We start from the raw sequence: 27,880 nt of genomic DNA on the forward strand, positions 1-27,880 counted from the left end.
ATTGGCGTCATTACGCTTAAAAAAAACTTGGTTCAATTTCACTCAAAAGTGTTTTGTAGGATATGTTTCCACCCAGCAGTAGTTATATGAGTATATATTTTACGGCATTTTTTAATAGGTAATCAATACATGCAATGTGTACCAAATTCCCCGCTATCAAATCGCAAATTGTAGCCCTTAATTGGTCAGATTTGTGAGTCAAGTGATACACGTGCACCGGCCGCCTTCCATGGTTTTGTGGGCGTGTCCTTAAAAGGTGAAAGAAGCTCAACAGGTTGGACGGAACAACACCTCGAAAAAAGGGCTCCTCCTCGTAAAAAGTGATACAAATATTAAGCAGCCGTGAAAGCGAATCCTTCAAGTGTCCTCTTCCTACCGCTTGTTTCCATACTTTTAAAAACGCCGTGTCGCCATCGTAAAGAAGCGCGACGGAATCTTTTGGGGGCACAAACAAGACGCGACATGACGCTGACATTCCTTCGGGGTGAACAAATGATGCGGAGTTAGATGACTAAAGCGTCAAAAGAGCTTTCATCAAAGAGAGGAAGTCAGTTGTTCGTTTGGGCTGGCGGCCTGAGGGGGCGATGCGCGGACCACCGTGGAGCACAACACTGCTACTCAGCTTCTTCTTCGCCTGCTGCCGAACTTGGGGTAAGAAAGAATGAAAGAAGTCCTATTTTATTGACGTCACTGATGACCCAACAAGTAGTCGCTGGCTTCGTTTGAATTAGGAATAGTGTGCAACGAAGAGGAAAACATTCTAAAATATGTAGCACGGGTCAATACTTTTTTAAATGTTAAAAAATAAATAATAATAATAATAATAATTTTCAATCAATCAAAGGCTAGTTAAAAGATCATAAATCCTAACTTTGGCATTCTCAAAACAAATTCTAATCAGACATCTGATACAACAGCAAAAAATAAACCGCAGGCAAATTTGACCAAGGAAGAGTGATTAAGAAAATAGGCCAAATGCCTTAATTGATTATTTTTTTTGATCACATCGAAATTTGAAATTGGCCTGCTAACTGTTGCAAGTCCAAAACCCGCATTTGTAAAAAAATAAATAAAATAAAATAAGGGCTTGCCTCGTTAACTCTGGCCAAAACAAAAAAGTAACATCTTATTACAATGGTCCAATTTTGAACGATTGTTGCTAAAATGAGTTGTTACGCTAACATATTGTGAGCTAGCATCCTGAGTACAGAAACGAAAAGTCTTCAATCACATATTTGTTCGTCCGCCATGTTGGCAGTTAAGCTAGGGATGTTTGTCTATTCAGACACTCAAAAAAAAAGCAGCATAACAAAACAATATGTTGGCCCCTAATGTGGCGACAATGCTAACATGCTAATAGTTGTTATGCTAACATATTAGCAACATAGTAGAGATGCCGGCCATAAATATTTTACACTGTCCCAGTGTTAAGGAATCATTTTAAAAATAGATTAGCTGCTAATTGTTTTTATGCTAACATACATTGTAGCAAGCCTGAGAACAGAAAAGTGCTAAGGAAGTGTGAGAAGTGTTTTCCATTGTGGCCTGTGGCCAGGAATGCTAACAGTTGCTATGCTAAGTATACACAGCGGACGAGACCAAATTGAGACGTCAGGCGTCATTCACGCGTGACCTTTCAGGGACTGGCTAATCAACGGACTTTTCTGGCGCCTTCACAAACAATATGATGCATCTGTCGTGCTCTCGCCAGACGAGGAGTGCGTGCTGGGCATCGTGGGCCAGCCGCTGCGGCTTTCCTGCTTTTACCCGGACGCCCTGACCTTGGCCAATGTTTCCGTGGAGTGGAGGAGGAACGAGGACAAGGTGATGCGAGACGACGACGACGACGATGACGATGCTCTTCGCACCGGCAACTTCACCTTGAGGCTCCCCGCCGTGGAGCCACAGGACGACAACGCGTCCTACGGCGTCATCGTCACCTCTTCGGGAAACCGCAGCCTGGAGGCCTGCACGCTGTGCGTCAGGGTCGCTGGTAAGTTCAACTCGCTTCTGCGCGTTTTCCTAAATATTTCAAGTGACATATTTAGACTTTTAACGGTCATACGAGGAGGCGTGGCCTGATTGATTTCCTGCGTGTGTGTGTGTGTGTGTTAGCGCCGTTCAGCCCCCCCGAGCTGCAGTGGGAGGTGGCCAAGCAGGACGTTCACAGCGTCTTCCGGTGCGACTCGGGCGGCGGCTTCCCCGAGCCGCTCGTCTCTTGGCTGATTGACGGCGGGGCCCAGGAGACCCCGGGGGGCTCGGTAGAGACCCAGGTGGAGCGCCGGCCGGACTCGCGCCTCTATGATGTCACCAGCTACCTGACGGTCAACGTGACGGACGCCAACGTGTCGTGTGTTATTCACAACGCGGTCATCAACCAGACGCTCACCTCCACCACACGTATGTGGGATGTCACTGGAGGGGGTAGCGTAACATTTGTTTTCCTGTTTTATGTTAACAAGATCGTGAAATGTAGAAAAAATATTTCATTGGAAATTTAGAACAGATATAAAAATTCACTTAAACTATTTCTATTAGTTTAACATTTTTTTTCACTTTTGTTAATTTTTATTTTTTGTGTGTGGTACATTTAGAACAGATATGAAATTTGTGATTAACTAATGAAGTCATGCGATTAATTGCACATTTTTAATCTTTTTTTTAATTTTTATTCACTCACTGCCATTGACGGCTACAAACGTCAACATTTCATTTGAACTATTTCTATTTAACATTTCTTTCCCACTTTTGTTAACAAGAGTATGAAAACTTAGAATTTTATTATCGTACATTTAGAACCGATATAAAATTTGTGATTTAATCGCGAGTTAACTCGTGAAGTCATGCGATTAATTACAATTTAAAAAAATTAATTGCCTCTTGCCCCTAATTTTTTTAATGATCTTTTTTTTTTTTTATGAATTTATGGCAGTGAATGAGTTAATCATGAGTTAACTATTGAAGACATGCAATTAATTCCGAAAACTACTTTTTACTAATTTCTATTTCAATTTCTTCACATGTTGAAATCACAGCTGGTATTTACCATGAAGGCAATCTGAAGTTATTTAAACCTTACATACACTTTGCCACATCCAACATGGCGGCCACATTCTCTTACGTTTCCAGGTCTAAGGTGCCACGATGGCTTCCTCTTTCCTTTTTTTGTCTCTGCTTAGACGCGGTGTGGCACGGCCCCATCGTGACCCGGGCCACCGACTCCCTGTGGGTGTTCAGTACGGCCCTGTGCGCCGTGGTGGGCGTCATGGTGGTCGTGGGCTTGGCCTACCAGATCCACCTGGACCGGGTGAGCAAGAGGAAGAAGATACAACACCTGAGTAGAAGAAGGAACAGAGGTAAACAAACTTTTTTTTGTTGTAAGCATTGTGACACAAAAAAAATTACGTAACCTGCTGATGAATCTGTTATTGAATTTTTATTGTCATTGTGTTCATCACATTTGTCGTCATCCAAATGTGCAAATATGGGCGCCGTGTTTACAGGTTACCGCAGGAGACGTCAAGAAACGGAGGATACGGAGGTGGTCATGTGGGAGTCGGAGTCCAACGTCTAGCCGGGCGGTTCGTGTCATTATTACCTCTGCCAAGGAAAAAGTTCTATTTGTTGGTTCTGGCCAAAACGGAACAGGTTGGCTGTTTTAGTTTGAAGCGGACCTGGAAAGTTAGAAAAGTAACTGACCTTAGTGCGGCCATTTTGGGCCAATTCCAGGGCTTGCACGCGCAACTTTGCCCAAATGAAGCCTCGTCGTTGCTGAATTGCGACGTTTTGTTGCCAAAGGAGATGCAAGGGTTCGTTCATCACTGCTCAAAGTGTTCATGTTCAATTTGTAATTCTTGCCGTTTTATCTCCTTTTTAGCTGTTAATATGCTTGTATTAAATAAATTCAGTTTCCAGTGTTCATCGTCATTCTTCGTACGTTCACGTCGTCGTCCGCATGACGACAACTTTGTTGCTAATCAGAAGCTAACATTGATAACGCTTAAGATTTTGTCCGATTTTTGTCCATATAGGCACTTTTTTTTTTTTTATTATTATTTTTTTGGGTGTACGTTATCAGATTTGTATTTATTTTTGTAAATATTTTTGCTGATTTTCTGCAGGAGTTCTGTTCCTTTTTTGTTAGTTTTTCATATTTTGGCCCAATTTTCATAAAGCTTGTCGTTTTTTTTGGCCGTATTTATTCAGGTGTTTGTTTTTTCCTTTTTCCCCCAGAATTTTTTTTTCTTGGAATTATTTTTTGGTTAGATGTGTTCATTTTATCCTAAGTATTACTTTTCTTTGCCATAGATGTTCTGAATTTGTATCAAATTGGAACACTTGTCATCGTACATGTTGGAAGTTTTTCAGATTTTTGTCCTTTTTCTGTCAAATGTGTTTTTGAAATATTTCGATGTTTTTGTAAAGATTTTATTCAGCTTTTGAGATGCTCATCGGTTCATTGAAATGCCACTAATCTCTTCCGACAGCTTGTACCTTGAAAACTCACAAGTTGGGGCACTTTTAAGTCAAGTCAACACTGCTTTTACATATCAGATTGCTTTCTGTGTTCAGAAAAATCACGAGTGAAAAAACGGTCGCCATCATTTCGTCCGTTCGTCCGTCCGTCATCTGGCCTCTCCCTGCGCGGAGGTCACGGCGTAGACGTCATGGCGGCGCTGGGCCGTGATGGGGATCTGCTGCCTCACGTCGGCCAGGTACTGCAGGTCTGAAGTTGGCGTGCGGGTTTCGTAACGCGATCATTGGAATTTAGCTTGCGAATGTAGCGCGGTGTTTGGAATTGCGCAACGCTCACCGATATCCGCGTAGATCACAGCTTCCTCTGCCCCGGCTTTCGAGATCACGTCCCCCCTTGAAACGAAACGAGACGATGCCTTGGTGAAGCAGCATGTGGCTCGTTTTCTACTCTCCCGTCCATTTCAAAACAATTCCGTTTGCCGCGTCATCTCACCAGGGGTTGACCACGGTGCTGTGACCCCAGGCCACATAGGAGGCGCTCTCGTCCCGGGCGGGCGAAGCTGTGGCCACGTACACCTGGTTGTCCACAGCCCTGCAGTGGGGGGGGGGGAAGCACAAATATTCGGCCATTTTGTTTCCCCGACCGCGGGTCTCGCGGAACGGAATTGAGCTGGTTAAAAAGCTCACCGGCCCCTCTGCAGGAGCTCCCAGTGGGCGGGACCCGTGGTCATGTTGAAGGCTCCTGGGTAGAGCAGCAGCTGACACCCTCGCTCGGAAAACAACAAGAAGCTGTCAAAAACCTTGCTCACATGCACGTCCCACAAAAAAACATAATTTTTACTGTAAAATGTCGACATAATCTTAGGAACTCACTTTTCCGGCAATGCTAGCAATGCGTCCGGGCTATGAGGTAGCAAAGCAGTCCCAAAACAAGACTTATTTCTATAGCTCACAGTTGGGTTCAGGTTTTGATGGTGGTATTTTTTTTAAATGTTAGATAATTTTCGAGTCTTTTATTTTAATGACTCAAAACTTGAGTGTTTTTTATAACCAAAGACAAATTTGGGTTTGTGTCTTCAATATTCTGAAGACGAGTTTCCGTAAGCCACCATTTTCTCTTAAATCTGTTCTTGGCCATTTTTTTGCTGACAAAGACAAAATTGTGTAATTGCGTTCTTGTTTTTGTTTCTTTGACTACATTAAGTTTTTCCATAAACATGTCATTAATATAAGATTTCCATTCATTTTGATCTTTCAGCCTTCTATTTCAAACTTGTTTGCACAATGCACAGGTTTTAAAACAACCCCAAATTGTTTTTTTCGTTTTTCTTCAGATTTTCATCATCGTATAGTTTTTAATACTTCAATCAAAATGTAACTTCTGTAGTCTGCTTCTTTTTTTTCTTTTTTAAATTGCATATTTTTATTTGCTCCACTGGTGTTCATTAAATTATTAAATGCCTCAGATTACATGAAATGATTCCCTTGTCCAAAAAAAATGCTTAACAGCGTAATCTAGTAGAAAATCAGCTATCAAGTGTTCAGTCTCGAATGAAAGTCATTTGACCTAAATGGTATGATTAAATAAAAACAATATATATTTTGTCATGAGGTTTCAATTGGTTCAAAAGTGGCCACATTACACCCAAAGCTACAATTTGCTGTAAACATCCAATTCTACATAAATCTGTAAATGAGAAAAATCGGACCAAAATCCCACCCTTGTAACTTGTCATTCCTTTTACACTCAAGCAGAAACCGTACTTGCGTCTTTCTGGAAACATCGCCGACAATGTCGACATCTACGACACACTCACCCTTCCTGCTGTAGAGCTGCGCCAGCTCGGCGAACCTCAGGTCATAACAAATCCCCACGCCCACTTTGCAGAAGGCTGCAAATAAATATTTTTGGCGGGAATATTGGGATAACAAAAGAAAAAAGAAATAAAAACAGGAACAAATTAATTTCTAATCAATAAACATCACTCACGGGTTTCAAACATGGTCAAGGTGTCGCCCGGGCTCAGCGTCTCCGACTCCTGGAAGCGGATCTTGCCCGGGATGTCGATGTCAAACAGGTGGATCTTGAAGAGGAAAAGCAACCGTGTGTGTGTGTGTACCTGCCGCGTGTGTGTGTGTGTGTGTGTGTGTCAAACATGTCAGCCGTGTACCTTCCTGTGTTTGACAAGGAGCTGTCCGTCAGGTCCAAACACAAGACAGCTGTTGTACAACTTGCCTGCATCCTCTTCTGGGATGGATCCTGAACAACGGGAAGGACTAAGTGTCCTAACTTAATTGACTTAAAACACCATAAAACATAATGGAAGGAGAATATAAACAGTTGGTAATTGGTGTGAAAGCTTTGGCAACGGCTGCTCCAAAGGAAAAACATTGGGATAGCTTGAGAATAGCTGGTAGCTTCTCAGTTCTCACCTCCGACCAGGTAGACCTTGTTGTCCTTGGCCGCCTGGGACAGAAGCTGCGTGGACTCTCCCGGGATCCTCTCAGCGTAGGTGGGAAAGAAGCCGCTCCCGTAAGGCGAATTGAAGCATTCCTGGAAGTTTGGATATTCATGTATTATCTCGTGTGATTTTGATTTGAAATATTTATATTTTTGTTTAGTTTTTTTCCATGTTATTATTGATTGCGAACTACTCCAGCCAATGTACGTGGCAGTTACGTGCTGTTATATTACGTTTTTTTTTTTTTTTAATTATGTGTTCTGTCATTTAATAATAAACACGTCGTTTCTCGGCGGTTACGAGTGCGCATGCGCGACCTAAGCTACTAACTCGACAATCGCTGTGGAGCTTCATTCCCAAGTCCTCACCGGCAGTAGGACCACTTTGCTGCCTTGTCCTGCCGCCTCGTCGATGAGCCTCCGGGCCCGGGTCAGGTTGTCCGCCTTGACGCTGCCCACCTGCAGCTGGATGACGGCAAGACGGAACTCTGCGAGGAGCGACAACAACACGCCATTGTATTTGTTTGTTCGTACGGTGAACTTTGCCACCGTACGGCAACTGCATAAAACGTGTTAAAATATTAAAACACGCAGCGACGTGACATTCGGCTGCACATATAGATACACAGTAAGACTGTCAGTCTATTTAAAACAAAAAAAACATACTTACTGGACATTGCCTTCGATATCGTAGACATGAATGCGACGATTACTTTTTTTGTGCCTTGTGTATATATACGCTAACTAAAGGCTAGCTTTGGAAACGGCTCTTCAAAGTAAAGGTGTATAGCTTAAAGTGATGTCTTTTAATGAGACTGTAGAAAATATTAATAGCCTGAAACCATCTTAGGTAAAGATAATGACATTGTATAAATGTTAGCTATCACGTTCCAGCGACGAACGTGTATACGCGAAGTGATCAAAATTTTACTTTGAAATGTAAAAGGAAGGGGCGTTACCGGGGGGCGGAAGTGTGACCACCAATCGCATTTTAGTCCATAAAAAACATTGAATGATTTTACAGCAGTTATATCATTGTATTTTATTAGAATGGGAAATGTGTATTAAGTAATAGCAGTACAGTAAGGTGCAAATTACACTTCATTTTTTTTTGCATTGCGAGCCTAGTAGTGCCTTCCTTTTGTTAGTGATGTTACCCAGTGGTACACAAACCCTTAAGTTTCATTCCTGTTCAAATACTGCAAGTATCACATCTACAGCATGATGCACTAGGGCATAACACAGGAGAATGATTGGAGTGCCCCGAGGCTGTCGTAAGTTTTGTATTCAAGTTTGTGTCAACCGTTTTGTACAGTATATGTATAACCAATATTCTCTACTAAGCGCAAATGCAAAATGCAAAAAAAACAAATACTGGCGTGATGAATGATGATCATTAAACCTCGTCTCACAAACAAAAGGTTGCTCAGTTGCTACATCACACACGCGAGAGATGATTTTTAAAGCCTTGCTGCATTCTCTTACTCTGGATATGCTTCACATAACAGCAGTATATCATATGTACATATTTATAATGAACCTCAGAAGGGTTTCTACTTAAGGCTGCCAGCTGGAAAAAAAAAAAAATCAAAGAAACTCGCCTCGTCGACTGTAAAAAAAATCGCCGCTACAAGTTCCGTACATTCTGCACTTCTCCGCCTCAATAAATCAAACTGGTGACAGGCGGGAACACAACATTTAACACAGAATGTCACATAATCATTAAACAAGTGCTTGGACAGTAACGCTACCTTAAGGCCAGAGGAAAGCTTCCAAAGTGGAATAGCACTGCTTTAGAATCAACAAATAATACAGTATATCCAATATATATCATTTATAAATTAGTGTAAAGAGGGCAGCGTGATACACTCCCGGCTCCCGCATTTGTGCAGTGGAGCGGCGTGGCGTGCGGAGGCCAACGCCGCACCGCGTCGGGTCGGGTCCCGAGGTAATTCCAACTGCTGTAGTCGGGGTGGGGGGGGGAAGCGGCCGCGATACGCCGCCGTTGTCGTTTTGTCGTCTTCTCGTTTACGAGGTCTCCAGCGCGTCGAGGACTTTCATGATCTGCTGCTTGATCACCTTGGTGGCGTCTCCGGCGTTGGGGATCAGATACCTGAAAAGGGGGGCAAACACGAGGAACTGTCAGTTTGTAGGGAGCAGGCCTCAGTCAGGACTGGACTGATAAAAAGGTATGAAAGTGGGCCGGAATGGTCCGGCGTCCCGTTCCGGTAAAAGATCCGGATCCGAAAATGTCAAAATCCCATGTTAAATAACCGGCAAATGTTTCGAGTAACAGTTGTGGCTTTATATTTGACCACTTAAAACATGAAGCATTACGTTGACATTTGTGGTGATATTTGTCATTTATCACGCGTGGCAATGACGTGACATCATCGCTAGGGGGGGGGGGGGGGGGGGGGAATGATCTGAATTGAGCATTAAGACCTACAGTGTGAACGTAGCGTCCGGTCTGTTGTCACCTGGAGCGCAACAACATAGGCAGCCACTTACCACCGTAAAAATAAATAAATAAGGTATCCCCTCCTACGGTGCAATGCATGTTTTTCAATAAGTACATGAAAACACTCATGTTTTTCAGTTTTAAAAACAAGAAAAAAAAAGTGTTTATCGCGGAGAAGCAAAAGAAAAGCAAACACGTGCACTCTCGATGCATTCAATGACCACGCAACGCAGTAGGAAATCTCAGACGTACATAGAAAAAGATACGGTTTTGTTGCAGATATTTGAAGTTTAAATATCTTTTTACAAGGAACAAGTAAGAATATCCCTTGGCAGGGGATGCAATTTTTGTCCTGGGTTAAATATTTTTGCCGCAACAGCGGAACGCTTCGCCCTGTTTTGGTGCGAACGCAGCAAAAAGTGGTTCTGAATTGTTCCAGTGTGCTCGCGTAGCGTAATCCGTTCCCACTGATGATCTATTTCTCATTTATCCCGCGGAGTTCTGCCCACCGGCTCCGTTCTCTGCGTATCCGACGAGTCACGTCGCTGTTTTTCGTTATCTCTCATTTTGAATCCAAACGCGTTTTCTCGCGCACGCCTTGTCGCTGAAGTGCAACGACGTTTATGTCAGGAAGTTCCGGCAAGAAATTCCGGCCGCGGCCTCCCCTTTTTGACCAAAACAACGAAACCAGTCACCGTTCCACTGCCGAGATCTCCACTCCGGCGGCGGAGTTGTTGCTGCCGAACTTGAAGGTGATGAGCTCCGGGTGCTTCTTCTTGGACGTGATCTTCACCACCGAGCTCAGCGCTTGTCGGGACTGGATGTAAGCGAAGCCCTTCCTGGCGGCGATCTCGCGCAGGCAGTACATGTGCGTCGCCGTCACCAGCAAGTGGCTGCAATCCGCCACCGCAGGCAAAAAAAGGTGTTCAAAACGTACGCGCTTACGCGACGAAAACGGAAATAATCGTCTTTCCTCGTCTCACCTGGGGAACATGTGACCCGTCTCCTTCACCTCGTTGCACGGGATGTGATGCTTCACGTCGGGCTTGTTGATCCACGTTTGGACGTTGACGATCTCTTTCCGGTCGTCATCCGACATGGACGAACTGTCAATCTCATCTAAAGGATGCAAAAAAAAGGGGGGGGGGGCGTCGATAAAAAGGCTCCTCACAAGAGACGGCGAAGAAGAAAGAAGAGCGAAGAGCAAAGAGCGAAGAAAGAAGAGCGAAGAGCAAAGAGCGAAGAGCAAAGAGCAAAGAGCAAAGAAGAAAGAAGAGCAAAGAAGAGCGAAGAGCAAAGAAGAGCGAAGAGCAAAGAGCAAAGAAGAGCGAAGAGCAAAGAAGAAAGAAGAGCAAAGAAGAGCGAAGAAAGAAGAGCGAAGAGCAAAGAGCGAAGAGCAAAGAAGAGCAAAGAGCAAAGAAGAGCGAAGAAAGAAGAGCGAAGAGCAAAGAGCGAAGAGCAAAGAGCAAAGAGCAAAGAAGAGCGAAGAGCAAAGAAGAGCGAAGAGCAAAGAAGAGCGAAGAGCAAAGAAGAGCGAAGAGCGAAGAGCAAAGAAGAGCGAAGAGCAAAGAGCAAAGAGCAAAGAAGAGCGAAGAGCAAAGAAGAAAGAAGAGCAAAGAAGAGCGAAGAGCAAAGAAGAGCAAAGAGCAAAGAAGAGCGAAGAAAGAAGAGCGAAGAGCAAAGAAGAGCGAAGAGCAAAGAAGAGCAAAGAGCAAAGAAGAGCGAAGAGCAAAGAAGAGCGAAGAGCAAAGAAGAGCGAAGAGCAAAGAAGAGCGAAGAGCAAAGAAGAGCGAAGAGCAAAGAAGAGCGAAGAAAGAAGAGCGAAGAAAGAAGAGCGAAGAGCGAAGAGCAAAGAAGAAAGAAGAGCAAAAAAGAGCGAAGAGCAAAGAGCAAAGAAGAAAGAAGAGCGAAGAGCAAAGAAGAAAGAAGAGCGAAGAGCGAAGAAAGAGGAAAGAGGAAAAAGAAGAAGAAGAAGAAGAAGAAACATGCACCTGTGTCGTACTCCTCTTCGTCGGCAATACTGAAAACCGGCTTCACCCCGCGGTAAGGTTTGCCCACGCGGTCGCTGCTGCTCACGTGTCTGAGGAGAGAAAATGATTTAGCAGCAAGAACGCTAAGCGAGGAACACGAATGTGGGAAAAAGGCCCCAGTTAATCGATTGGACACAAATGGCGATGGAAGATGAAGACGTCCAAGCTGCAGAAAAAAAAAAGAGGGAAAAGAGGAAAAGCTTGACATGAAGAGCTCAAAATGGAGGCAGCTCATTCAAATCAAATTTACCAAAACAAATTTTCTTGTCAAATTGGTGTGCATTTCAAACATTTCTCCTTAAAAAAATAAGAGTTAATTTGGCTCAAAAGTCTATTAACTCATTTGCTCCCAAAAACGGATAAATACCTTCTATTTTAAATGTTTTAAGTGTCCCAAAGGCATATTTATACGTTTTTTTTATGCTAGAGCATACAGAAGGCTTTGACGCAGCCTCAACTGCAAAGAACGGTTGAAGAAATGGTAGTTATTACACAAACGGCCAGCAGGTGGCAGCAGAGCAAAAGAGATCAACCAAAGCCATGTTGAAAAAAAACTCTAATTCTAATGCTAATTGCTGCAAATCGGAAACAGAGAGAAATATACGTTTTTTTTCCTGATGAAAGAAGAGACTTTAATCTTTCTTTTGGTAGGTTCCATGTTTTTATAGCAATAGAACCTAATATTCTGTGGGCCTTGCAAAATCAGCCAAAAACCAGTAAAACAGCCGGGAGCGAAGGGGGTTGCTTCAGGGAAAATGGTTGGGAGTGAATGAGTTAAGGAAATGTTGCTACATTTCCATCCTTGGTATTCATTAACTGGAATACAACGGTTAACTATTAAATTGTATTTTGGGTGAACTCAACCAAGGTTCCACTGCTGAAATACAGACAAATATCAAACTAACTTTATTTCCCAGTGAAAGTAGAGATCCTGGTCTTTCTTTTGATCAAATTTTTCTCTCTAATATAAGAAATAATGGAATGGAAAGACAGACCATCAACTGCCGAGCAAAAAGTGAAGCCGAGGACTTTTGTCTTCTACGTGACATTCGGAGAAAACAAAATGATGAAAGCTGAAGTGAAAATGAATCAACGCCTAAAAAACCCCCCAACGTTGCATGTTGTTAGTGAAAGCATGACGACTAGCATGTGTGTGCGTGTGTGCGTTAATAGAGAGCCATGAATGCGAATACAGAGTGGCATGCGTTCAAGTGACACAGGCGCCGAATCTTCAGAGCGCCGCAGCCACTTGCCGGCATGCTGGTGACAAAAAAGAGCTCAACGCCAGTCGCGGGCGCTTACCTATCGGGAAGCACCTTCTCTGGCCAGGGCAGATTGAAAGATATTCTAGCATGGAATAAGGTCAAACGTACGGCGAATTATAAATTGGTTTGGGGCGCGGGTGCGAGCAACACTGACAAAAAATAAAAAAAATAAAAAAATAAAAAAAAAAATAAAAAAAAAGTCAAGTCCACATTTATACAGATATTTCTAAAGCTTCCAAACTTCCTGGGTAAAAATGAGCTGTGACTAACCCAAAAGAGAAAAATGCTAAAAATATACTTTAAAAAACAAAACAAAAGAAACACTACATTTGGGGTAAAAATGCTTAAGTATTCGATGAAAAATGCAGAAATATTTTTTAAAAAATTGAAAAGATTTGGGAAAAATGTAAATACAAATGACAAAAACTACCAAAATATTCAACAAAAATATCAGACAGAAATATCAAATTAGTCCACTATTAGTATTTTTTTTTGTAAAATAAATAAATAAAAATTCACTAATTAGTTAAAATAAAACTGAAGGCACACATGTAAAAAGTAGACAAATATATAATGGGAAAATTACAAAAAATATTCATACTACAAAAGGATGTTTTTCATGAAAAATATTAGATGAAAAAATACAGTTCGGCAAAAATTACTAAAATATTATACAAAACAATTACACAACTATGACACAAAAACTAATTTTTTTTTACCATGAAAAAATATATATTAGATGAAAAAAAGCACAAATTAGACAAAAAGATACCACACAAAAATATCATACAAAAATGTTTAGCAAAGGAAAAAACAGGTTATGTGTGTGCGTATGCTTACATGAAACAAATTTTGAGCATTTGCTTCAGGCTGACAGAAAAAAAAAAAAGTCGTTTCCACTCACAACGTAGACACAACACACACGGGATTTCTCACCTGTCCACAGGTGTCGACGTGTTCTCAATAAAGCTGATCATCTTCTCCTTTACGTTCACCGACTTGGACTTTAGCGCAAAAGTCATTTTGTTGACCAATGACTTGACGCCTTTGCCGTCACTCAAAGACTCTCCCTGGAAGGGCATGCGAGAGAACAAGCGTCATCTTCTCAGTTTCAGTTTCAGTTTCAGTTTCAGTTTCAGTCCCACCACCAAACATAAAATTGGCAACGTACGTCTGCCGAGCTGAGGCTGCTGTGAGATCCCGACGTGCTGACGATCCAGTGGATGTACGACGAGTCCAAGCCCTCCACGGTCATGTCCACAAGGTGCTGCTGTAGAGCTGAGATCGCACACACAACAAAGAGTCGAGTCGCTGGAGTGCGGCTAAAATGGCGTCCCAGTGCATTTTAAGCACGACTGCAGCTATCGTCATTTTTTTTTTTAGTATTTAGTAATTCTACCGATTAACCCATTGACTAATCGAATGAAAATGTAATTTGCATTATTAACTCATTCACTGCCATTGACGACTATAGACGTCAAAAACTCATTTGAACCATTTCTATTCGTTAAACATTTGTTCCCACTTTTGTCAACAAGAGTATGAAAACCTAGATTTTTTTGTTTATTGTATTAGAACAAATAAAACATTTGTGATTGTGATGAATCGCCAGTTAACTAGTGAAGTCATGCGATTAATTACGATAAAAAAAATAATAATCGCCTGACGCCCATAATTTTTAATAATCTTTTCTTTGAAAAAGAAAAAAAAAAAAAAAAAAGGGGATTATTAAAAAATATATATATTTATGTTTTTTAAAAAAAAGAAAAGATTATTAAAAATTCATCAGGCATCAGGCGATTACAATTTGTAATCGTAATTAATTGCATGACTTCCCTAGTTAACTCACGATTAATCACAAATTTGATATCTGTTCTAAATGTACCCCCCCAAAAAAATCTAGGTTTTCATACTCTTAACAAAAATGAAAAAATGTTTTTTGAAATAGTTCAAATTAATTTTTGACGTCTATAGTTGTCAATGGCAGCCAACGAGTTAAACAATATGACTTTATTGGCATTATTCACCATCCTGACTTTCTACTGCATTTTTGCCATTTTGACCACCCGTGTCCACTCACCCATGAAGCCCCCCTTCGCGATGCTGACGTACTCCTTGTTTTTCTGCAACACAAACCGCTCAGTCAGCACACCATGACCTTTTTTTACGTTATACCCCCCCCCTCCTTTTTTTTTTCTTCTTCGAGTCTCTCACCTGCAGGAAGTGGGCCAGCACCATGTTCATGTACATGTCCTCCTCCTCTCTGCCGCTGCCCATGAAGCACAGGTGCTCTCCGCTGGCGATGGAACCCGACTCCAGGGATTGCTTCTGGGCCTCCAGGAGGGACTTGACTGACAAAGCGAACTCGGACGGGTTCTGGAGCATCTGTGGGCGGCACGCATGAAATGGCCACTTGAGAACCGATCCGGGTCACGGCACCAATTGGAAAGGTCTGGGGATCTTTGACCGGTTCTTTCATCTTTAATGCTCGCTGTGCTGTCAGTAACGGAAACGACCAGAAGACTAGACTGTTTGTTTATTCTCAGAAAGATCGGGAGATGCGGAAGAAGGTCTAATGTGTCCAAAATGGTTCCTACTCTTATCCCATCGACCTGCACCACCAACTCACCAGGTCCGAGTCCAGGTGGAAGGCAGTGGACAGATGGCCGGCGTTGTACTGCTCAGCCGGCCGGCAGTCCACGACAAAGAAGCGCACGCCGTCCTGAGGAAAAGGCAAAAAGGGGCACGTTAGCCTCTTATTGGCTTCCATTGAAAAACCAGACGGAAGCTCAAACACCTGCTGATGCTGGTTGGCCTGCAGGATCTCCGGGACGGACACGGGGAGGCACAGCGCCTGACTCAGGTCGATGTCCTCTTCCTTCAGAGCCACGAGGCTGCTACCGAACAGGTTTTGGTTCATCTGGAAAAGGAGGAACCGGCGTCAGTGGTCAACGTCAGACCCCGCGGGACGAGGCCGACCGGGACGAGGAAGTCCGAGACGAGGAAGTCCAACCTTTCTGAGCGACAGAGGCGTCTTGCTCTGGTAGTACTGGGCCAGGGAAAATAAATCCTCAATGTCCTCAGACTCAAGTAGAGAAGGAGATTCTTCCAGCATTTCTGTTTGAGACCATGTCATTATTATTATTATTATTTATTTTTTTATATGACGCTTACATGCAGCTGCGCCATCTTGTGGCCTCTACAGCCAATAACATCAAACATGAAGATTGAAGATGACTTACTGATGATGTCCTCTTTGCTGTTGCCTTCTCTGTTGAGGATGGTCTCTCTAAAAAAAGGTCAACGACACAAAAACATGTGTTGGGGAAAAAAAAAAAAAAAAAGAAGAAGAAGAAAAAAGTCAAACTTTTCTCCCGCAGGGAAAAACCTTACTTGGCATTGACGAGGATGATGAGCATAAGGAAGAAGATGAGGAACGGGTCGGCCTGCTGGAGGTAGCAGTCCCACAGAGCCCGCGTGACGTCGGGCGGGCCGTGGCTGGAAAACAGGCTGCCCATCTGTGGAGGGAAGAGGGAACGTTCACAGGCGTCAACAATGACAAGTGGAAGGATGCAAAAGGAATGTGAGGAATGCAAAACACACCCAGTTGATGGCATACGAGTCGGGCGTGACCTTTTTGGTATCCAAGAAGGAGCAGAGTTCCGGCTCGTGGTACTGCAGCAGCAGCCTGTAAAGGTGGAACGGGCGGCCATTGGGCACGCATTCCCTGAGACAAATGCAAGGAATGTTTAAAAAGACATTTAAAAACATCTTTTAAGGGGTTGTTTTCAGCATCATCGTTTGAGGGCTGAACGATTCTGAAATTTTTATTTGTGATTTTTTTTCCTCCTCGATGTTGATATTGTGATTTCATATGTGATTATTTAACATTATGTGGAATACATTTCGACTGAATCATTATTAAAGTTATTAGAGATGTTCGACACCACTAGTCATTTTGATACATTAAAAAAACGAATTATATATCCCAAATCCCAATGTATCATTTTCCCTTAAAGTTTCATAAAATTAATGGCTTAAAAAAATGAATAAAAATCTTCTTATTTCTAGTTGGCCACAAGAGGACGTTCGATATATCGCAAGTACGGATACCTTGAAATAAGGCCGGTTAATACTGATGCCATCCCGAGTTATTATAAATAATGAAAAGAAAAGAAAGAGTGAAACGAAAATGAAACTCGACAATTACAAGAATCATAAAAAAATTAAAATTAAAGATTATTAACACTAACTTTGAGTTGTTTAATTTGATATATTTGCACCTTTTTATTTTATCCATCCATCCATCCATCCATTTTCTGTACCGCTTGTCCTCACAAGGGTCGCGGGGGTTGCTGGAGCCTATCCCAGCTGGCGGGGTACATACTTTATAAAAATAAATACTTTTATTTTAAAATGACTAATTTAATAAATCTTGTTTGGTCCAAAAGGAACTTGAATAATGATAGTGTTTAAAAGAAATGTATTTGTCTTAATATTTTTTTTACATGTTTAAACATTGTGCTTTGCACCAAACAACAAATGATTGTCCTAATCGTGATTTCAATTATGACCAAAATAATCGTGATTGATATTTTCTATAGTAAAAAATGTCCGGTTTCATTTGAAATGCTTTTAAAACGGTATTGCCGGACATCCGTAAAGGGGGAGGAAAATCTAACAGTGGTTTAAGAATTGTAATTTACATCATTTTATTACACAATACTTATCTTCCACTTGACAAATAGATCATATAAAAAAAAAATTTTTTTTTAATTAAATAAAACTAATACTAAAACGAAATATTTTGGAAAAATAATTAAAACTAATAATACTGAAAACTGAATTTAAAACAAAAAGGCAAACTAAATAAAAACTATTATGAAAAATCCAACCCCTGATCAAGTACAGCTGTTCCATAATACTGTAAAAAAAAAGCTTGAGAACCAGTTTGAGTGCGATGCAAACTGCATAACGTTACCGTGCAATCATATTAATCATGAACAAAACCCCTGCCTCTTTTTTTTTTCTCATGACCCGCTTATCTCACTCACCGGGGTACGTGCTTGTTCATAATGGCGTAGAAGCAGTTGTAGAGGTCGCCGCGAGCCAGCCGAAGCCCCAGCAGCGGCTTGAGGAGGTGCGGCCAGCTCAGGTCCGGAGCGAAGCTGATGTTGCGCGATTTGCAGTAGAACGTGACCACCGCCTCCACGTCGGACACCGCGGCGCTCCGCTCCTCCTCGGATACTTGCAGCTGGTCTGAATGCGGGAACCCGCAAAAAAAAGACGTTGTTGGTCTTTTGTTACGCGACACATTTGAAATTTGGAATGATGTCATTTAGCCTAAAACAGGATTTCATCTTGTCGAATAAATTTGAATACCAAACGGGCTCATTTTGTTCGAACCAGCGGCGTGCATTTCCTCACCGATCAGCTGCTGACTGCGACTGTGAATGAGCGCCTGTTCTGGTAAATCAAGGACGCCATCCCAGGGAGCGAGAGAGTCGCCTTTGCCAGACACGTTCAGCGCGATCTGGCGACACACAAAATGCAGTCGATGTTCAACTTCTGACATTTAAAAAAAAAAAAAATCATTTTCAGTCAATTATACCTTCCACATCTTTGCTCGCTGTTGAGCAGAAGTCTCCTGAATGTGAACGATGCCTTTGTCCATCTCCATGTCGGACCCACCCGAGTCCAGAGCTTCAGCTCGATCCTGGTCCCTGAAGATTTGACAAATGTAAGCACAAATAACAACATTTTTGTTCTTGTTTTCGGATTCAAATGATTTAGTCCGGGACGTTCCAAACTCTGCGAGTGGCGAATCGTAATGGGACAAGAATCTCAATTAAACAGATTCTATTAATTTATTGTTCTATTAAAATTGCCAACAGGTGGCAAAATTCATAAACGATGCTTCCTAACCTGCATTGATTCAGAGGGGATGATGTTCATCTTATTATTAACATATTGTGTCAGATATCCCAGTTATTTAAGCAGGTCATGCTGGCGAAGGAAACAGAAGCTATTGTTGAAACCGGCGTTCCCGTTTTGTTGCGCTCGAGTGAGTGGAACAAATCCCAGCAGTTATCAAGCGGACCTGCTCATTGTTAGCCGAGCTAGCAAACTATCGAGATCAGCTGACCATGCAAAAGCGCTATCGGAAAAACACTGCAGGTATTTAAGCTCCCCAATATACACGAATACGTCGCCGCGGGTTTGATTCTAACGTGCTTATTATCTTAAACAAGATCATTAGCTTGCTAAAAAAAAACAAAAAAAAAAAACGAGGAGAACATGATATATGAGTACAACACAGGAAACAAAAGCAGTCAGCGGAGTGGATAAATTACACAAACACATCGTCGTTGGAATTTAGTTAACCGCGGCGGACAAACCGTATCTGAGAGGAGACTGAGAGGTGTCGCTTCACGATATGAACAAAAAGGCAGATTGTCTCACCAGCTGCCCCGGAGCGCTTCCTCCACAGCATCCGCCATTATTGTGTTGAGACACGTCAAATGCCGACAAGTATCGCGAGACTTTGTCGCTGGCTGAGGGGCGGGGCCAATTCGATGATTTGTCACAACAGAAATACTGTACACACGTGTTTCAAACATGGAATCGTAAAATGTTTCATGTAGGGTTTACTGTCCCTATTTTGATGACGGTATCTTCGCTAAGATTTACTTTAATCCATTTAATACATTGGACAGCTTCATTTGCTATTTTTTGTGAGTTTTCATTTTTTGGCATTTACTGTTTATTTTTGGACACTTAATGTGGCTACATTTAGAATCACAGAACACCGAAGGACTAGTGATAGTTATGCCAGATTATGCAAATACCACTATTTATATTAATTTAATCTTAAATATTGATGCAACACAGCCTTAATAATAAATGGCAACTACACCATCGCCCTTTCCAGGAATCATAACTTTATTAGGATTCAAATTGTATTTAACTTTGGTCACCATACATAGCAATGAAGAATGTCAGTAGAATTTGTCAGTCAAATCCAAAAGTGGCTGTCTCAAAGAAGAAATTCGTGCCTGTCTGTAAAATGATAAACAATGAAAAAGAAAACAAAAAGGCTCAGGTAATGAGTTTAAAAGAACCACCGACAAGTGAAAATGAAATAAAAACCAGTTTTCTTGTCACAAAAAAAGTACCATAAATGTACAACTTAGATTGTGTTAGCTATAAAATGGTGGCGTTTGGGTTAGCCTGATGGCGAAGATTCTCCTAGTGTTCTAACAGCGCAGGCGTTATAAAGTGAACATGCTGCACAAAATGTAGAAAAAGAAAAAAACAGGCAATTCAATGTTTAAAAAAAACAAAACTACTTCCTGCTTCCGAATCCACGACTAACAAACAGGCATTACACATTTGGCTACATGGTTTGAAACTTCAATTTGGTACATAACAAAATGCTTTGATAGTTGAACTAGCTCTCACAGTATTTTCTGATGACCACTCACAAGTCCACTTTTTTTTTTTTATGTAGTAATTGTCAATTGGACAAGCGCATAACACCATTGCTGTGTGACACATTGTGGAAAAAAACTAAACAAAAAATAAACCCTAAGCATTCCAGACCCGTTTTTCAAATACAACGTAAACACGATGCTCTATATACTTCCAGGAGGGTTCTTTGTTATCCTTTTTTTACATCACAATCCAGCACTTAATCCCCCCCCCCCCCCCTCGCTTAAACAAACTGATGCAAAGTTTAACACAGTTACGGTTGAAGAACGCGCACGCTTCTGATATTGCGCAGAAGTTACAGCGTTGGAGGCTTGAGGCCGTACTTCCTGGCGACCTCCGTCTGGGCGTACGCCGCGTCGCACAGCGAGTACAAGTGCGCCATCTCCATCTCCGACTTGGCCAGGTTGATGGCCTTGTTGAACATCTCTATCGCTTTGTCCAGATTGCCCCTGAAAAGGAGTTATTTCACATCAAAGAAAAGGTTGGATGAACCCTGAAAAAAGGTCCGCATCGCCAGTTGGCGCCGCTCACCTCTGAACTTCGATTGTTCCCATGGTTTCATAGGCAAAGTCACATTTGTTGTCAATCTCGATGGCCTTGCTGATGAGGTCCAGACCCAAGTCCAGGTCTTGCTTCCACTGGAGTTGTAATAAACTGTACAAAATGGGGATAATGACAATTACCGTTTTCGGTCAGGTGACGTGGAAGGATTTATTTAGTAGTAATAAACAGATGTGGGGTTTTTTCAAGGCCGATACAGATTATTAATAGTCAAGGAGGCCGATAACTTATATTTCAAGCCAATATTCATTTGCAGTAAAAGAGAAAATATTAGCGTAAAAAAAATTATCTTTTAAACTATATTGACAGATTTGTTTAAAAATGTATAACAAAAATTGAAGGGCGGTTCCAAGGTCATCAGCATGTGTTACGCTAAATTAAAAACTAAGCAAGTAAATAGATCCTTAAAGTTTTCTACTACAAATAAAGTTTTCCAAAGTTTGAACAATTTTATTTTATTTTTATTTATTTTTTTAGAATAAAGTGTTGTGAGCTCCTATTTTTTATAAAGTGGAAATTTAAGTACCCTGCATCCCACTAAGCGACAAATGCATGCAAATGTCGCTAATTAGGGGTTTTCGCCAGGGTTCGCAAAACGTTTCAAAAGATCTTCGCAGCAAAAAAATCGTCTGAATATGTTCCAAGCGTGTTTACACAACAAGTAAAAACTGTCTGTGAACATCTTACAATTCCTGATGAAAACCCCAAATTTGCTACGTTCACAAGCATTCACTGCCCCGTGAGATTCCAGCTTTAATCGGCCTTCAGATTCATAAAAAGGCTGACGGTCTATCCCTATTATTTAGTACACCATCAGCGCTAAAACCACCCTGAAAGACACGATGGCAAAAAAAAAGGTCTATTGGATCTCATGACCCAACATAAGCGTATAAATCCTCAATTTTGTCCATCTCACCCTTTGTGGACGTATGTAGCGGCGTTGTCTGGTTCCAGTTCAATACACTTATCATACATCTCGTCCGCTTTTCCAAACTGCTGCTGATCGGTCAAAGCCTGAGAAGAAATCATGAAAATGTTCAAATTTTGAGTCCACTTTTGAGAACCAATCCGATTTCCTACTTTTTTTTTTTTTCTTTACCGTGAATGTGACCTCACCCAGTGTATATACAAGTGTGTGTGTGTGGTGCATTAAAATTAGGAGCAGGTGAACCGGAGCCGATGGAAATGATATTCCCACGCTCCGATCCACCCGCCACCCAAGCATGTTACTGAGTGTATGTGGTGCATTAAAAAAATAAAAAAATAATAAAAAATAAATAAATAAATAAATAAATTTAAAAAATAAATAAATAAAAAGAATAAAAATAAAAAATTTCCTACCTGAGCGTACAGCGCGTAGCCCTCAGCACACTTGGGGAACCTTCTGATCACGTCCTCAAAGCCGTCCATGGCGATCTGGACCTGTGATGGGTTGTTGCCGGTGTACGCCTGTCGGTACTGGAGCACACGCGCGCGCCGCTTTTTCATACAAAAGCCCTTCGTCCAAAACACGGGGCCATCCAAACTCACTCACCAGAGCGAAGCATCTCTGCGCCTGGGCGAGGGCAGAGTCGGGCCTGAGCAGGATGCACTCGTCAAAATCCCCCACGGCTTCGTCCACCTGGTCCAGCAGGATCTTCAGCTGAGCGAAATAGCCACAAGTCACTCGAAGATCACTCGCGGAAGAGCTTTTCGTTGCTACTACAGTCGTGCACGGATATTTGTAACGAGTGAGGAAGTGTTTGAGCATTCGTCCAATATACCCGAAATTCACTTCGAGATTTAAACAAGTAGGCCAAAAGCGGCACTAAAAGTGGAAAAAATCATTACTGGAGTCGCACAGTTGTTCTCCGAGTGCGTCCTCGCCATGCTACGATATGAAATCGATGCGGAAGGGGCGTCCCATAGCGTTGCTCCGCCTGACTCGTACCTGCCCCCTGTGGTGGTACACGTCGGGGTTGCGCGTGTCGATTTCCGCCGCCATGTTGAAGTCCTGCGTGGAAAGCATGGGCTGCTGCTGCTGCATGTACATGCTCCCGCGCTTGATGAGAGCGTTGGCTCGCAGCTGCGCGTGACAACAAAATAGGTGAGCCACACGTATCACAAGGAAGTATTTTTTATGAAAATTATTTAAATCATTTGATCAATTTGAATACATAACTGTATTATTATTTTTTACTATTATTATTTTTATATATTATTTATCATTATAAATGTAAAAAAATAATTTCATTTATTTAAATTCTAATCTATAAAAAAATATTACTAAAAACATGCCATGCTGCCTCCAAGACAGCAGAGGGTGCTATAGTCCCAAACGTTACAGAACTATTTTAAACACAGTACTCCCTTCAATACTGAATATATACACACAAGTCGGATGCCATTGAGCAGCTCCAACGCTAACAGCCAATGCTAACAACAGACGCACCTTGACATTGGCCTCCTGCATGTTGATGACGCGGTCCAAGTCGGGCTGAGCGGCGGTGGCGTTGCCGATCAGCAGGTAGAAGGTGGCGCGCAGCAGCAGCGCCTCGGCCATGTAGCGGCCTTCGGACTCCACCTCCTTGGTGCACTCGCTGATGATCTTGTCGTAGTTCTCCTCCTCCATGAAGTGCTTGGCCTTCAGGTAGCCCGAGCTGAACGGGAGCACATACCGAGACCTGGGCTGAATTTGAGCCATTTTTTTTTTAAGCAAGCTCGCAGAAGCTGTTGCTTGTTGCCATCCCCCCCGCAAATCCTCTTCTCTCGTACCTGGCCGTGACCTCGGAGGCCTCGCCCTCCTTGTCCTTGTCTTCGTCCTTCTTCTCGCCCTTCTGCAGCGGCTGCGAGATGATGTCATCGGTGAAGGAACCGAAGTAGGACTTGATGAACTGAGGAGAAGGCATCATCGGCTCACGGTTCTGGAACAGAAAGAAAATGGTTATTGCACTTTTTATTAAGCAGATGCTTATTTCCAGCCACTAGTTGTCAGTATTTCTCCCTGTTCACATCAGACATTTTTTTTCTAGCTCTCCATTATTTTTTATCTGGACATTTATAAACGCTGATTATCTTGATCTATGGAACGTGTTTTGCTGCGTTGCTCAAAGGCAGCTTGACAGTCGTCAGCAAGCAGAGTAGCATTTCTCCAATATCATCTTGCAATTTTTTTCTTCCACAGCAGTACTCAAACCATGACCCTCTGATTTCACCCCATTAACTCATTGACTCCCAGCCATTTTCACTGAAGCAACGCCCTTCGCTCCCGGCTGTTTTACTGGATTTTGACAGATTTTGCAAGGCTCATAGAATATTGTGTTATATTGCTATAAAAAAACATGGAATCCACCAAAAGAAAGATTAGAGTTTCACCAGGAAAAAAGTATAGATGTATCGGTTTCCATTTTGCAGAAATTAGCATTAGAATATAGATACGTTTCATCATTATTCACAAATCCGTTTAAAACTGTGGGGAAAAGAGTTTTTTGCAACATGGCCCTGGTTGGTCTCTTATACTCTGCTGCCACCTGCCGGCCGTTTTTGTAATAACTACCATTGCTTCAACCATTCTCTACAGGTCAGAGGCTGCATCAAAGCCTTTCGTATGGTCTAGCATAAAATAAAATAAAAATACTTTAAAAACGTATAAATACGTCTTTGGGATCAGGGTAATATTTATATTAAGGTTTTATGATGCAGTTTGAGAACAGTTTGCAGTTCATTCATTTGACACGTTGCATGTTTTGAAATGAGAACAATTTGGACGTTAACGGCATGCAAGGCATTTCAATGGCATGCAGAAAAGTACAGACCTTGTATTTATCTTTGGCCTTCTCCTTCCCCAGCTGCTTGAGCACCTTGTCTGCCAGCAGCATGCTCTGCTGGTTCTGGAAGGCCTCCAGGATACACACAGCGGTGACATCTGATGGAAGCCACATAACAACCATGAACGTCACACATAAAGTGAGTGAACCCGTTTCATTGTCAAAAAAAACTTTCGCCGTTTTCACCCTTGACCCGTTTCAAGTATTCATGGTTAAGAAATGCGATCACATCTCACTGAGAAAATGAAACTAAGAAGACTTGCTTGCAGGCTTCTGCAAATACGAGGCAACGTGTACTTGCTTCAAGCTGTTCGTTACCCCCACTGAATTTTATTGTAAGAGTGACAAATAAAAAAACGGAATTAAACATCGCGTATCTGACAGGCAACTCTAAAATAGGACTTGCAGAACAATTTTTTTTTTTTTTTTTTAATGTCTTAACATGGAAATGTTTATATAAGGAGTATTCAAAAATGTTCAAATGTGGCCATTCCTCCTCACCTTCCAGGCATTCCTTTTTGTTGTCCAGCTTCTCCAGAGCTTTGGCTCTCCTGAAGAGGGCCTTGATATATCGAGGGTTGAGCTTCACCGCCTGCGAGCAGTCCTGCACCACCTCGGTCCATTTCATCTGAGGTTAAAATAAAAAAAACGAAAGAAAAGAAAAGAAAACCACTGCTTATGTAATATGCCTCAAAAATGATTTGAAATTTCTGTGTCGTCTTTTTTTTTTTTTTTTTATGGTGTCGCTGTCACCAACAGAAGTAGACCAGGTACGAAAGCGCGTCTTGCTCGCTCAGGTGAGTGCGGCGCTAACCTGCTGCTCGTAGGCCGCCGCTCGGTTCTGGTAGAACGTTGACAGGTCGCTTTTCTGCTCGGCGGGGCAGAGCGCGATGGCCTCGGTGTAGCACTGGATGGCGTTTTCGTACTTGGCCGCCTTGAAGTATTTGTTACCTTTGTTCTTTGCTCCTTGGGCCCGATCCAAAGGACTCTGAAGCGGAGGAAAGCAGGAATGACAAACAGAAATGAACTCATACAGAGAAAAACTGTTAATGCATTAACTCAAAAAGCTGATACGATCCAGATGTTAGTTTTTTTATTTGTACAATGCTTTTCAAAGTACTCAAAGTGGATTTACATCATATGAGACCAACAATAAGATTAGAGGTGCAACAATTAACTGATAAATGTACAAATGTCTGCTTTTATTTCAGATAACAGCGATCAATATTTTTACCTACTTTCTGACAAGTTACAGACCAAATAAGTCCCTATATCGAGTATCTATTTATGGAAACTTTTACAGTCAGTTCAATCTATTATGAAAATAATGGTTATTTGCAACCATTCTATGAAAAGCCTGAAATTTACATGTGGTTTACAAGCAGCCAGAAGTGCACATCAAACTAGTAGCCCTTCACATTAATCAGTAACCAAGTAGTCGCTTTCACTTTTATAAACATTGGTGAGCACGTCACTACCTCTAGTGTGATATTGCTTGGTTAGTTTTGTTTAATCATTAAACAATACTAGTTAACAACAGGAATTGGATAACACATTTTAAGCTATTACGAGTCACTAACACTGAAGCTAAATTCCATATTTTATCATTCTAAATAATTACATTTTTATATTAAATACATTTAGGGTTGTAAAAAAAAATAGTTCTAATGAAACCCCGTGGTTAGCATCGCTACTAATTAGCAGCCAGGCAAGTTAGTAGGTTAATTAGCTCGTAGCATTAGCACATTCGCTCATTCGCTTTCCCATTGGCTAAATAAGAGTAGAGGGGACCGAACACGCGTGGCCTCCCCAGCCTGGGCGGTAGCTGTCACCCGCAGGTGCCCTTGGGTCCGCGTCACTACCGCGGCAATGACACACCCGCTCCCGGTTAAGCAGCCCACGAGGCCCGCGACGCGCTTCAACCCTCGCGGCGGTGCTAAATGAAAAACGCCGCCAAGTGAATGCGCCGAGCGGTACCATGTTGTCCAGCTCCTGGTTGGCTCGCGAGGCGCTGTCTTGGCCCTGCTCCGGACTGGCGCTGCCTTCTGGTGTTATCCGCTCGCCGCTACCTTTCCCCGGCCGTCCCTTCGCCCTGCTCCGGTTCCACAGGTACACGGCTCCCACCCCGAGCACGATGGGCGCGCCGACCAGCAGCGCCAGCTGCCAGCGAGGGAGGCCGGTGCCGGACTGCGGCTCGACTGGCTTGGAGGCAGCCATGATGAGGAACCCAGGTTCGGCTAGCGAGCGAGCTAGTTAGCAGTTCTGCGCCAGTCTTCTTCTTCTTCGCGTGCTGCGCACAGCGTGAGGCATCATGGGATACGGGCTGACGGGAGACGTAGTTTTTTTGTAATTTGTAGTCCAAATTTGCTGCCTCGCAGTTAATAATCTTCGTGTTTTGTTTTGCAAGACATATTCTAAAGTGTGGCGTTTGATCTAGAAACGCAGACTACAACACCTGGCTTGAAACCCTCATTTCAAACGTTAACTCTTGACTTTTAAAAACCCTAACAATGGTTTGAATGCCTATTTTGAAGCAAATCTCAACACTGTTTTAAACCTTACTTTGAAATCCTAAACATGACTAGAAATCCTACTTCGAAACCTTAACACTGACTTGAAGCCCTTCTTTGAAATGCTAACCAGTGTTGGGCACGTTACTTCCAAAATGTAATATATTTCATATTACTAGTTACTTGCATTTGGAAGTATTATGGTAATTCTTTACATTACCGTCTGTGTAGAAGGCAAATGTCAGTTACTGAACTGTACACAATAAGTAGAAAAGGTAAAGTATTACAAAAAACACGACAACCCCCCCCCCCCCCCCCCATTGTTTTGAGGTCAAATCTATTACCTGTAGTTATTTTTGTGTTAGTAAACAGGACTCAAGACTCTGAGCTTTATTTGATGCAGGAATTCTTTGCCTGTTTGGCATCTTGTTGGATGTCAAAGTTCACACATGAATAAATTTATTTTTGATGATCACATTGTTTCATGTTATTTGATATTGTTTTAGCTTTTGTATGTGTATTTGATTTCAAAATTGAATGCAATCATAATATCTGAATGGACCATTTTATACAAGAAATCCAGGTTAAAAAGAACCCTTGGTTGGTTTTTGTTATATTGTTTTCCGTAGCTCTTACATATTAATTGTTTTGTTGTGTATCAACTTGTTTCTTGATTGATACATCAAATTTCTTCTTTTTGTGTCAAATTTTACACACATTTATTGGTTCAAAACACTGAACATTAAAAATACAAATAAATAAATAACAAAAACAAGTAAATGATGCCTTTTCATGGAATTAATGACAACCATGTCCAAA

At 42.1% G+C, this 27,880-nt stretch overlaps 4 protein-coding genes across 6 annotated transcripts; 1 reads left to right on the plus strand and 3 right to left on the minus strand.

The window, feature by feature from the left end:
- The first annotated feature begins 256 nt into the window (after positions 1-256).
- LOC147166481 (ICOS ligand-like) lies at positions 257-3,919 on the plus strand. 2 transcript variants are annotated; one of them, XM_086090160.1, is made up of 5 exons: positions 257-651; positions 1,712-1,993; positions 2,116-2,424; positions 3,180-3,356; positions 3,504-3,919. In XM_086090160.1, exons 1-5 carry the CDS (start codon positions 585-587, stop codon positions 3,572-3,574), a joined length of 906 nt encoding a protein of 301 aa, XP_085946286.1. In that variant the 5' UTR covers positions 257-584; the 3' UTR covers positions 3,575-3,919. The 2 variants fall into 2 exon arrangements, with proteins under 2 accessions (XP_085946286.1, XP_085946287.1); XM_086090161.1 differs by having other exon boundaries at positions 2,116-2,400.
- nit2 (nitrilase family, member 2) lies at positions 3,422-7,845 on the minus strand. Its single transcript, XM_086090162.1, has 10 exons — positions 7,608-7,845; positions 7,307-7,425; positions 6,910-7,030; positions 6,648-6,736; positions 6,467-6,560; positions 6,294-6,368; positions 5,164-5,242; positions 4,970-5,068; positions 4,814-4,869; positions 3,422-4,726 (listed from the first exon to the last, which is right to left on the minus strand). The coding sequence occupies exons 1-10, from the start codon at positions 7,633-7,635 to the stop codon at positions 4,626-4,628; spliced, it is 861 nt and encodes a 286-aa protein (XP_085946288.1). The 5' UTR covers positions 7,636-7,845; the 3' UTR covers positions 3,422-4,625.
- Positions 7,846-7,964: 119 nt separating this feature from the next.
- tbc1d23 (TBC1 domain family, member 23) lies at positions 7,965-19,214 on the minus strand. 2 transcript variants are annotated; one of them, XM_086090154.1, is made up of 19 exons: positions 19,156-19,214; positions 18,305-18,416; positions 18,121-18,226; positions 17,748-17,952; positions 16,297-16,420; positions 16,087-16,211; positions 15,936-15,982; positions 15,707-15,810; positions 15,491-15,613; positions 15,323-15,415; positions 14,908-15,078; positions 14,774-14,816; positions 13,865-13,971; positions 13,630-13,763; positions 12,731-12,775; positions 11,390-11,478; positions 10,382-10,517; positions 10,094-10,291; positions 7,965-9,050 (listed from the first exon to the last, which is right to left on the minus strand). In XM_086090154.1, exons 1-19 carry the CDS (start codon positions 19,191-19,193, stop codon positions 8,966-8,968), a joined length of 2,085 nt encoding a protein of 694 aa, XP_085946280.1. In that variant the 5' UTR covers positions 19,194-19,214; the 3' UTR covers positions 7,965-8,965. The 2 variants fall into 2 exon arrangements, with proteins under 2 accessions (XP_085946280.1, XP_085946281.1); XM_086090155.1 differs by lacking the exon at positions 12,731-12,775.
- Positions 19,215-19,613: 399 nt separating this feature from the next.
- tomm70 (translocase of outer mitochondrial membrane 70) lies at positions 19,614-26,851 on the minus strand. Its single transcript, XM_086089943.1, has 12 exons — positions 26,529-26,851; positions 25,366-25,539; positions 25,053-25,179; positions 24,540-24,649; positions 23,500-23,648; positions 23,177-23,384; positions 22,676-22,810; positions 22,280-22,387; positions 22,087-22,203; positions 21,662-21,759; positions 20,716-20,838; positions 19,614-20,633 (listed from the first exon to the last, which is right to left on the minus strand). The coding sequence occupies exons 1-12, from the start codon at positions 26,766-26,768 to the stop codon at positions 20,480-20,482; spliced, it is 1,743 nt and encodes a 580-aa protein (XP_085946069.1). The 5' UTR covers positions 26,769-26,851; the 3' UTR covers positions 19,614-20,479.
- Positions 26,852-27,880: the final 1,029 nt, after the last annotated feature.

This window comes from Leptonotus elevatus, chromosome 11 (assembly GCF_054856555.1).
Source record: "Leptonotus elevatus isolate MCC_2025b chromosome 11, RoL_Lele_1.0, whole genome shotgun sequence".
Lineage (NCBI taxonomy): Eukaryota > Metazoa > Chordata > Actinopteri > Syngnathiformes > Syngnathidae > Leptonotus > Leptonotus elevatus.

Bases quoted from the DNA above. Each gene is read 5' to 3' on its own strand.
- LOC147166481 (XM_086090160.1), top strand. From the start codon at position 585: ATGCGCGGACCACCGTGGAGCACAACACTGCTACTCAGCTTCTTCTTC. The intron at 1,994-2,115 runs GTAAGTTCAACT...TGTGTGTGTTAG, and splicing joins GCTGTGCGTCAGGGTCGCTG to CGCCGTTCAGCCCCCCCGAG. The intron at 3,357-3,503 runs GTAAACAAACTT...CCGTGTTTACAG, and splicing joins GAGTAGAAGAAGGAACAGAG to GTTACCGCAGGAGACGTCAA.
- nit2 (XM_086090162.1), bottom strand. From the start codon at position 7,635: ATGTCTACGATATCGAAGGCAATGTCCA. The intron at 6,737-6,909 runs GTGAGAACTGAG...CCCGTTGTTCAG, and splicing joins CAAGGTCTACCTGGTCGGAG to GATCCATCCCAGAAGAGGAT. The intron at 5,243-6,293 runs GTGAGTGTGTCG...TTTCCGAGCGAG, and splicing joins GCAGCTCTACAGCAGGAAGG to GGTGTCAGCTGCTGCTCTAC.
- tbc1d23 (XM_086090154.1), bottom strand. From the start codon at position 19,193: ATGGCGGATGCTGTGGAGGAAGCGCTCCGGGGCAGCTG. The intron at 17,953-18,120 runs GTGAGGAAATGC...TCCCGCATTCAG, and splicing joins TCGCAGTCAGCAGCTGATCG to ACCAGCTGCAAGTATCCGAG. The intron at 13,972-14,773 runs GTGAGTGGACAC...GTGCGATCTCAG, and splicing joins CGCGAAGGGGGGCTTCATGG to CTCTACAGCAGCACCTTGTG.
- tomm70 (XM_086089943.1), bottom strand. From the start codon at position 26,768: ATGGCTGCCTCCAAGCCAGTCGAGCCGCAGTCCGGCACCGGCCTCCCT. The intron at 25,540-26,528 runs GTACCGCTCGGC...CCTCCGCTTCAG, and splicing joins ACCAGGAGCTGGACAACATG to AGTCCTTTGGATCGGGCCCA. The intron at 24,650-25,052 runs GTGAGGAGGAAT...GGCTTCCATCAG, and splicing joins CAAAAAGGAATGCCTGGAAG to ATGTCACCGCTGTGTGTATC.